Source organism: Pantherophis guttatus, chromosome 1 (genome assembly GCF_059756535.1).
Source record: "Pantherophis guttatus breed Tessera chromosome 1, ASM5975653v1, whole genome shotgun sequence".
NCBI lineage: Eukaryota > Metazoa > Chordata > Lepidosauria > Squamata > Colubridae > Pantherophis > Pantherophis guttatus.
Genome location: NC_142063.1, coordinates 99,637,248 through 99,648,759, shown reverse-complemented (window position 1 = coordinate 99,648,759; position 11,512 = coordinate 99,637,248). Strand labels below are relative to the sequence as shown.

Genomic DNA, 11,512 nt, shown 5'->3' with positions numbered 1-11,512 from the left:
GGTTAAAATGGGGCTAGGTAGATTGTGGTTCAGGGTATTGTACAAATCCAGCTGTTATCATATCATATTGTTGAACTAGGCCATCATCTTGAGCCATAATATGGTGACTTCTGAGGGGATGGTGGTGAAGAGGCAGAGGTACAGCATATTAGGCCAACAAAGAAATTGTGTTTTATTAAGCCAGTTTTAGAGTTTAGGAGTTGTGCAAATGCCTTTTTTGTCCATTCATGAGATGAATATTCAAATAATTTTTCCCCATGGCCCTATCTGTCCTTTCCATTTCAGCAGGTGCTCTGGGGCTCACCAAAAGCTAACAAGCTTCAATCATTTACCTACCTTCCATCTTGGCTTTGAGAAGATTAAGAACCCACACTGGACACAGGCATCCTTTTGCTAACCTCCAACTGGAACTACAGCTAAATCTAGTTTATACAGCCAGAGCAAGGAAGCTAAGCTGAGTAAGATAATCATAGCCCAACCATATGCACATATATACATTTACCTCAGGTAATCTCTGCGGCAGAGAATGAGATTTGCTTTTGTGTAAAGTGTTGATCCAACCTCTCCCAGGCGACAGTCGCAGCAGGCACACTTTAAGCAATCTTCATGCCAGTATTTATCCAAGGCCTTCAGAAGGTAGCGGTCCTTGATCTTACGATTGCAGCCAGCGCAGCCCTTCTGCTTTCCTTTTGGTTGCACCGATAACATTGGCACACCTAGGAGTCAGAAAAAAGAGAGGGCCTGTCAAATGAGGACGTTGCTGGGAAATTCTCCAAGCTGAAATTGGTGTCCTAAGCGGTCTTTCTAGGCAATTTTGTTTAATTTTGACTTTGTTTGCAAAGTGAGCAGAGAACCTGATCCTGGCAGCATGATTAATATTAGTTACAAGGGCATTCATATTTTCCCATCATAAAACTGGCTTATTATCTCCAGATATTAAGGAATCTGTCTGAGCTACTAAATAAAGGAATTCTTATAGTACTTCCTGTGAAACATTGCTGTCTTATTTTTATTTATTTATTTTGTCAAGCATGTATAAGATAACAGATATAAGTATAAACATGATTATGAATACATGAAATGGATACGAATAAAAGGGGACATTAGGACAGGGATGGCAGGCATGTTGGTGCGCTTATGCACGCCCCTTACAGACCTCTTAGGAATGGGGTGATGTCCATAGTAGACTGTCTAAGGTTAAAATTTTGGGGGTTTGGGGAAGTAACCACAGAGTCAGGTAGTGCATTCCAGGCATTGACCGCTCTGTTACTGAAGTCGTATTTTCCGCAATCGAGTTTGGAGCAGTTTACCTTGAGTTTGTATCTATTGTGTGCTCGTGTATTGTTGTGGTTGAAGCTGAAGTAGTCATTGACAGGTAGGACATTGTAGCAGATAATTTTATGTACTATGCTTATGTCAGATCAAAGGCAGCGTAGTTCTAACTTGTAACTTTTTTTGTAATTTGGTAATTTTGTAACGGTAATAATTCCAATTCTTCCTATTTATCAAAAATATTATTTTACACACACACATATACATAGATAGAAAAGTTTTGTATATACTAGACCCTGGTGATTGGACTGATCAGTTTATAGAGTCTGCAAATTGTGCCTGCAATGATTCTTCCTAATTGAAAACGATGGAAATGCAAGTTCATAGCAGTCAAGAAAAAGCTAAAGTATTGGAGCAGCAAATGGCCACATTTCAGCTGAGGAGAATTTATTAGTTGAAAGAAAGTTAGTTCAGCAACAGAAACTGACAGTGAAAGCAACTTTCCATAAGAAAGACAATAAAACAGTGGAGTAAGGCCAGTGGGTAAGAGTGACAAGTTGAAAGACCAGACATAGAAGATATTCTGGAATATCTTCAGAATCCAGAAACAATTTTCATGTCCTTGTGAAAAGGAGATGGAAGATAGAACATGGAGGACAGGACAATGCTTCCTTAAATGGCAGAGAGGAAAAACTAAAACAGAAAATAGCACAATTGTTTTCTAAAGAGCAGAGAGAATGAAAATTTGCCCTGTAAGAAGACAATGAGAGTAGTTAATGATTCATTGTTGTGAAGAATTGAAGCAAATATATGCCAACCATACTCATGGGTCTCTGAAGTGTCCTTCCAAGAGTTACCAAGTCCATGTCCTTTTCTGCTAATACATAGTAGGTCAATAATACTGCAAAATAACAGCTACAACTATTTCATCAGTTTGAAAATTTTAGAAAGAAGCTCAAGATCCTCGAGCTCAGGTAATAATTCCCATTCATCCTTCCAAACTGTGGAAGAGAACTGGAAAGAGAAAGAATAATGCAAGTCAGCAACTCCCTACAAAAAATGATACTGATGGAATATATTTGGTTTCTGAGACCATGGGTTATCTAGATGATGGACTGCACCTCACAAGAACTGGTAGGGATATGCTTGGTCAATGCGTAGCAAGCTTGAGTAGGAAGTCCAGCAGAAGATGGAAACCAAAACTTAAACTCTGAAATGAGGACTTAAGACAAAAACTACTGCACTGTAGAAATTGGGACCACTGATGAAATTAGGTCTCTTTAAACCGCTCAGTGAAACATGAGAAAGAACCTTGGTTCGTAAAGCTCACAGCCTTCATTTTTTATACACTAATACTCAAGAGTATGGGAAATGAGATTAGATTGACCTCTTAATACAGGAAAGGACATATGATTTCATAGTATAATGGAGACCTGATAGGATGACTCCCGTGGCTGGAAATGAAGGATACAATTCATTTAAAAATGAGGGAAAGCAATAGAAAAGAAGAAGGAACAGTGTTGTATGCAAAAGCTTCTACTCAGAAATCCAAATGAATGAATTTGGTTGTAGGGAGGGTTAAATATGTGAAGGAACAAATAAAATACCATTATTGGTGTCATCCAACCAAAAGGATGTGGATGATGCCTTTCAAAAGCAAAATGCAGGTCTGTGAAGGAGGCATGAAATCATAATGGTGAGATATTTTAATTACCCTTACATCTGTTGGGAGACATACTCTACCTAGCATGGGCTTTTCAAAAAAATTCCAAACAACTTTCTTCTCTAAAAGATGGAGGATGACACAAGAGGATGAACTGCCCTTGATTTCTTGATTTCTTCTTTATTTTATTTATTTATTTGTCAAGAACCTATTAGATAATAAGTATAAACATGGATTGGATACATAAAATAAATACAAACAGAGGAAACATTAGGACAGGGACGGTAGGCAAACTGGTGCTCTTATGCACGCCCCTTAAATTAAATTTATATTAAAATTACATTAAATTTATAGGGAGACTCCAAGCACACCCATACTGCACCCTTAAATAGTTCCTCTCTCTATTCATACTGACCTCACTATATGACTCTATGGCTATTCTCTCTGTTAGGAAAATTCTATCAGGACCAAGATGTTCTGGCCATAACTTAAAAGGCATTTGCTCTGAATAGAAGGCTATCCTCTGACTGGACAATTCACCTACTTCAGTGTCTTTTCAACTTTCCATTCCAAGAAATTATTGCCAATCTCTTTCCTTCCTGTGGGTAGATCCTACTGGACATGCGTATGTTTGTGAGTGTGTATGCAGGTGGATATGGATAGAAAGATAGATGCAGAAATATATTATATGCACATACACACAAAGTTAAATTAAATGTACATATGCAAAATCAAAACACACATACCTGCAAGTACAGCAACCAACTTTAATATAAAACTCCATTCCTGCCCTGCTGTTCTCTAATGTCTCCTAAAGCTACCTTCATCAGCAATGTACAATATTGCAGCGATTGTAAGCTTCCAAGAGCTATGCTTCATAAGATGGGTGGCAATATAAATCTAATAAATTAATACATAAATAAAATTTGCCTTGAGACCCGACAGTTTTAATTAATATTATTTTTCCATGACTTACCTATTTTTTCTAATTGTTAATTGTTAAAAGAGATGGAGGTGAAACTATTCTACCTCAAATCACTGGACACTGACGAAAGAATCTACCACTGGATTTACTTAGAGATAATTAACAAAGGAGAGTGAACAACGGACCACGAATGAACTAATGTACACATTAAGGCATCCCTCTTGCACAGAGACACACATATAATCAAATGTGTATGCCACATGACTCCCAGTGATTCTGCTTGCTATTTTTACAATTATTTTAAGCTTTTAATCAGATTTATTAGGCTGCTTTTTTTGTTATGTGTTCACAGCCAAATCAGCAATGACTTTGGTTTACTTAGAGTGTAAATTGAAGTTTGCACTGCAAAAGCACCTAGGTTAAGGCAGGCAAAATGAGAAAGTTATTTCCCAATGAGCAGGCACAGAAACGCAGATAAATTTTCCTCTCTCTGTCCCCAGTCATTCAACAGCTTCTTCTTAGGCAATCTATTTCCCAGGATTTTTTTTCCTGTGGGTTTTTGGGCAAAGGGATAGAGATATCAGTAAAAGCCTAAGAAGTCTAAATGTTTAATAGGTAGGAGACCTTGAACTAGCTGAATACCCAGAAGGATAGCTGAGGAAATGAAAGTGGGACATTGGATCCCTCCAAAATCTGAATTTTCATTCTGTCTTGAGCGAATTTGTGAATTAGGTGAAATGATAGATCGTAAGTCCACAGAACCTTTCATTGGAGTGTCATCAATGATCTGAATGGAATTTCTACAGCTGCATTAAAAGGGTTTCAAAACATTAGTCTCAAATTCCATTGCAGGTGCTCATTTGCCATTAAATCCAAGGGTTTGGGGTAAGTAGCTTCATATTCTTCAAGATTTATTTGAAGACCTCTTCAGCATTATAGCAGCCAGGTCTAAAAGATAAATATACTTGCTGCTGGGAATCAAGGAAGAAATTGCTTGGATTTCTCCTCAGTCATCACTGGTTTTCCTTCTGCACTTTTAAAAAGTGAAAGATTAAATGGGCATTTTCTTTGACAGGCACATCAGTCTATACATGGTCTGAATCTTCCATGAGAATCCCATACAATAAACTAATGAGAAAACATATGACTCAAACTTTCATTCATTGATCACACTACAGATGCTGTATTAATGCTTTTGGGTGAACATCTAGAGTAGGAATTATTTGTTTTGTACTTGCATGGCTCATGATGGGAGGTATGCTGAATTTGTGCAAATCAGTTTAAAATCCCATAATGATTCTTCCTCCAGTTGCACCTTTTCCCCTTTCAATCATGTCTGATTCTTGGAGAATGCTTGGACAAGTCCCTGGATTTTTCTTGACAAGGTTGTTTCAGAGATGGTTTGCCATTTTCTCTGTTTTAGGTTTGAGAGTTAACAGTAACAAAGTTGGAGGTCATCTAGTCCAACCCCCAGCTCATGCAGGAGACCTGTGCTAGGGATTCGAACCACTGAACTGCTGACCTTTCTGATCGACATGCTCAGTGTCTTAGCCACTGAGCCACCCAGTCAGAGAGTGGTCCCAGGCTGCCCAGCTGGCTTCATGTTCAAGACAGAATTAGAACTCTGGGGGAAGTGAATGCCCACCCTCAGGGGAAGTGAAATCGTATCCAGAGTATTAGCTATAAATGGTTCACAACTGGGTTTTTAAGTATGTTTGATTGGTGCTTTAAAGAAATTTTAGACAGTAATGCTAAATGTTGACATTTTATCCTCAGTCCTACACCTCTTAACTTGGAGATGTCTAAGAAAACATCAGGATGTTAACAAATTATCCTTTGCAAGAAAGCTGGTTAGTCTATGGGTATGAAGCTTATGAACCACAATAGTACTAAACTGACTTGATAGAATCTAGAGCTTCAAACTTTCCATGGAGGAAGCAATGCATGCTATCTAGTTTTGCCTACATGTTGCAAACAGATGACCCAGCATAAATGCCAATCATTCCAGGTGTATTTTTGTCTGAGAATACCTGCCTCTTGATCTTTCACATCTTCCAGGAGATTGATGTTCCCATGGCTTGAACTTTAAACAAAAATTGTTACTTTGAAAGGTTGCATATTCATATGTGATTACTGTACTTTGGAAAGGTCTTAACAAAACTGTTCAGGGAATTTTGCTTTATGAGACAGGATGGGGATTGAAATGGCAATATCAATCTCCAAGGAAATCAGTAGATTTATAAAAACACACACACACAATGAAGCAGGAAGGAGCATCTTGGGTGCCCCAATCCTGCACAGCCATATGTTTTGGTGATGGTGGAAAGGATAGGTGGAAAGTAGACGGTAGGAAAGCACATTAAAGTTGCTGTTAAGAAAGCCCTAAAGCTGAGTGGAGTCAAACATGTTTTGAAGTCTTGGACTTCAAAAAAAAAAAAGGGGGGGGATTTTAATGAATGAATGTTGAGTGTAATCTTTTGGCAGGAGAAGCTACTGGAAGAAAGGATGAGAGTTTTTAAGGAGGAAATATTAAAACAAAAATATTAAAAGCAAACAATTCCTTTCAGGGGAAAAAATGTAGACAAACTATTGTGACTATGCAAAAAAATAGTAAATATCTGAAAACAAAAAAGAAGGTAAATGGGAAATAGAAAAAAAGAACCAGGAAAATCAAAGAAAAAGTAGAGAAACATAGCTTGGCACTGCTATGTTAGGCAAGCAAAGATTCAGAATGTACAATTTTCTGAAAGTATATATATATATATATTTAAGTACATTTAGAACAAAAGGAAAAAGGGAAAATAGTATGTCATCTGCCCAGTGAAGAAGGCAAAATGCTAGCAGCTAAGCAGATCTATTCAACTCCTAGCCTGGTTCAGTCTCCTCCAACAGAAAGTCTGGGATCCACCCAAAAACTGCAAAGAGGCAGGATGGAAGATTGAGACTGAGAGAAAATGGGCTGTGGATATTTCTTTGCTTGAATGAGTTTAAATCTTCAGAGCTAAATAAATTAAATCCTAGAACACTGCAGAAATGGAGAATTCATAAAGATCTGGTCTGACCAGATCCTTATAAATTATTCTTGAAAAATCCTGGAGACTACAGGTGGATCTGCATCTGCCCCATCTTCAGAAAAAGAAGGGAAGAAGATCCAGCTAGCTACAAAGCAGTCAATCTAGAGCAGATAATAAAGAGATCCATCTGTAAGCCCTTGGAAAATAATGCAGTAATCACTAGAGGTCAGCAAGTATTTATCGAGAGCAAATCTTGCTTCACTAACCTTATCTCATTTTTGAATTGTGTAAACTTCCTTAACAGATTTCAGAATTGGCTTCTTTCAAGACTGTTGCCTTGGCACTGTAGTTCTTGGTTACAATTTCTCTCAGCTGAAACAGACATACTTCTACATAGTTGCACCATTAAGATCCAGTAAGTGTCCAAACATTCTTAAAAATTTGGACAAAAACCGAGAGAGGAAAGCATCCCTAAAAATTCTAGTAGAATGTAGTGAACATGGAAAAATCACAAGTCTCTAATGTTTAAAACTTAAAGGTTTTAGTAGAAATATCTGACTCGGCTTTAGAGTTTAACTAGATTATTTCTATGATTTTTTTCTTCCTACTGTTTAAACCTTACCTTTTAAAATATAGTCATGGAAAAAAAAATAGCTCTATGGACTGCATGCGTAGGAATAAATATATTTTCACCCCTCCTTTCTTCAAGAACCCTCCATGTATATGGCAATATTTTGGTATATTTTCATATACCATCTAAGGTCACTTGACTTGGTTTTATACTTGGCACCAATTAGTAAGGAAGATTTAATTAATTAAGAAAGAATAAGAGGCAGAAATATTTATTTATTTATTTATTTATTTATTTGTTTGTTTGTTTGTTTGTTTGTTTAAATGATAAAGCACCTTGGTGCTTCCAAGACGAAAACAGCAACATTTAAGTGATGTATAGAACCATTAGGGAAAAGTAATCATAAAATGCTGGAGTTTGGGAGTTAAGGCAAACTGGAAGAAACTCTCAAATAGATATTTTAGATTTCATCAAACTCAGATCAATGACCGATAGGGTACCCTGATAGGAATGGGGAAGCAATGGGGAAGAGCATCTAAAGAATGAGATGCTGAAAGCACCACTGCAAATATTTCTGATGAGGAGAGGAGGAAAGGAGAATATCAAAAGAAATCAATGTGACTACATAAAAATCTTAGGAAGAATATGGGGATGCTGTAGAGCAGCATACTTTGCATTTAGTAGAGCATTTGACTAAGTAGCCAATTACATGCTGATTAACAATCTACTTAATTTGCTCTATGGCATGACAATTACATGGGATGTATAGCAGGTTTGAAAATCATATTCTTTATATTCATTAAAAGTACCTCATCAGATTGGGGAGAAGTATCACATTGGGTGTCATAAGGATTGTTGCTGGATCCTTTTACCCCATATTATTTTTAGTAATGATTTTCATGAAGAGATGAAGAGAATGCATATCAGATTCCCAAATAATTCAAAATTGGATGGGATAGCTAATCTCCTGCCATATGTAAATAAAGTTCAAAACTGTCTTGCTAGATTAGAGAAATTGGCTGACAGTAACAAATGAGTTTTAACAGTGACAAATGAGTCATCTTCAGTCAGAAAGCAAAAATTCAATGGAAAACTCTTTTGCAAGTAAAAACACATTACTTTCGGACTAAAGTAGATACTACACATGTGCATCCCCCCTCCCAAAATTATTAACAGATCTTTAACCACAGTGACTTTACTTAATGTTGCTATAGCAAGTGACATTTTCAGCTTTCCTTAAAAGCAACAGTGACCTGAGGGTAGCAAATGTTCAACACATAAAACCCACCACTCTTACAGTAATAATTGCTTTGTCAGAACTGCAAGGGAACAACAACAGCACTTAAGACACTTCAAGACAAACAGGGGGGTATTGATCTATCCCTTATCAAAATAGTCTTTGTACTATAGAGACAGGTTAAACAACATTATAAAAACCTGGAGGCTTAAACAACACTCCTCACGGAATCTGCTAGGGACACAAGAACTACTTTTAGTGTTAATGACAGCTACTTTGGGATCTCTTGAAGGAAGAAAAAAAGTGAACTAAACTGAAACTCACACTCACAACTAAAGATGAGATCCTGTCCTCAAAAAAATGGACACAATCAAGAATGCCACCCCATATATATCAGCAATTCAAAATGTTCAGATACTGGGATAAAATAGCATAGCATAGCATAGCATAGCATAGCACAGCATAAATCACATCACATCACATCACAACACAACACAACACAACACAACACAACGTAACAAACATAAAAGTTTCCCTCTTGAAAATTGATTGTGTTGATTACAATTAACTCTCCACCTAATGGATGATCAGCATAATGTATATAATCTACAGCAGCATCAATAATAAAACAATTCTCAGTCAACTTAAAAAAAAAAAATCTGTTCTTATCGCCGAGATTATCAAAGAGAAATTTTAAGATTTTTTTTCTTAAAAAAATATCCTGAAATAGAATAATACCAAAAAAGGACCTACCTTATGGACTCGGCCATCTAACCTCTAAATGACTGACATGGTTTTTAAACTAGAAAATGGACTTAGAAATGTCTTTATTTGTGTTCTAACAAATTCATGACTTTGCATGCAGCAGTTTTGGTGGTGATGAAATGTAACCTTGTGACCAATACTAACATTTATGGGCTTTGCAGTTTTGTAAAGCAAATGAAAGTTGCGATACGATTATAAGCATGGTCACAATTTCTCTTAGTGATCGCTTCATCTAATAACAGAGTTGCTGAACTCAACTGTGGTCACTAAAAGGGGAAAAAATCTTTATCTAACCTCATATTCTCTATTGACACTGCATTTCACTGCTGCACTTCCCATTTTATTGTTGCTCTCATGAAAAGATGCTTTGAGATAGAACCCACTCAGTAGGACCCATCTAAGTGAGTAACATGCTGCTCATATTGCTTATAAATTCCAGCAAGTTTAAGTACACAGAAATATTATTATAATATTACTTTATACACTTGGATTTCCAAGCAACTAAAGTAGGAATTTTATAATCAAGAACCAGAAACTGGATTTTGGCGCTGAAACAAACTGCAAACTGATGGACATAGTTTAGGATAGATATTATAAGATTTAGCTAATATTTTTTGCATTAGCTCTGATTTCGGAATGCTTTTAGAAGACAAATCCACATGTAGTACATAATAACAGTAATGCAAATGAGATAAGAAAGCATGGATCACAGAAGACAAATCTCCCAGAGTGATTCATTTCACTTCTACTGTATATTTCTTCCCCTCTAAGATTATCTCTAGTCTGGTGTTTGATTCTGTGAAACTGATCAGACTGAATTACATTTGATTTGTTCCAAGACCATCAACTACACAATATGGGGAGCTAAAACCAACTTTCCCACAACTGAATTCATTATTCTGTTCTTTCGTCCTACTGTCTTTGTCTGCTTCTGGATGACTTTGTCCTTGTATATTTAGGTGTTATCCCAAATAAATTAGTTTAAAAATCCCACTGAAATCAATAGGAGTTATTTTCAATTAAAATTACTTGGAAAGGACTCAGGAGTCCATTTGCATTGCAGCGTTTACTGTGTTATTGAGTTATTTTAGTTGGCCTAATAGAACAAGAGCCTATTTTCTATAGAGGATGGCCTTCAATTACACATCCTGTTGGGTGTCTTCCAACTCTAAAACGTTCACTTGATAACAACTGTGAAGTAGAAAGTGCTGATAGAATGCTTGGGATTAGAGTTTAAAAAAACATCCATTGTTGGATAAAAGAGGGGAGTGAGAGAGTTCAAAGTTTGTCTGTTGGCACCAGAAGTGCCCATATAAAGGGATAACTACCATCTTCCTGTTCAGAGATGAATCCAAAGCAGTGGTGAAATGTAAAATTTGTTACTACCGGTTCCATGGCCGTGGCTTGGTTGGGGTGTGTGTGTGTGTGTAATGTGACTGTGTGGGCGTGGCCAACTTTTTTTTAATAAAACTATTAAAAGCATTTTTTTTACAACCTCTTCAGCCAAAGAGGTTGTAGAAAAAAATGCTTTTAAAAGCCTCTGACGATCCCAGCTGAGCCGTGCAATCATCAGAGCCTTTTTTAAAAAACTTTTAAAAGCATTTGTAGAAAAAATACTTTTAAAAGTTAAAAAAAAAAGCCTCTGATGATCGCGTGGCTCAGCTGGGCATGTGGGGGGGGGAGCAGGGATTTCTGCTACTGGTTCTCTGAACCACCCACCACCATCGCTACCGGATTGGATGATCCAGTCTGAACTGGGAGCATTTCACCCCTGATCCAAAGTCAAGGAAAAGACTTAGATCAGAGCCATTAAAATTCAGTCCAGCAATTATGCACAGCTGGCCTAGACCTGAATATTCACTAGCTTTATTTCTGTATCAGGGTGAGATTATCCAAAATGGAAGGGCAAGCCTTTCATTGCTGCTCCATAGTTATATTCAGATATTATCTAGAACTGCTACAGTAAGAAATCATTGTTTCCTCCAATGACATACTAAGCTCTAAAGGAGGAGCAAGAAAATATTTAGCATGTCTCTGCTGCATGAGTTTCCTTTCTGAGCTACAC

At 37.0% G+C, this 11,512-nt stretch overlaps 1 protein-coding gene across 4 annotated transcripts in view; it reads right to left on the bottom strand.

The window, feature by feature from the left end:
• The window catches only part of LMO1 (LIM domain only 1), a 128,477-nt gene that overhangs the window by 48,442 nt on the left and 68,523 nt on the right, over positions 1 to 11,512 (bottom strand). For all 4 annotated transcript variants that reach the window (XM_034417015.3, XM_034417014.3, XM_034417016.3 and 1 more), the window contains exon 2: positions 503 to 716. In XM_034417015.3, the coding sequence (XP_034272906.1) occupies positions 503 to 716 (214 nt within the window). The remainder of the gene's footprint in view (positions 1 to 502; positions 717 to 11,512) is intronic.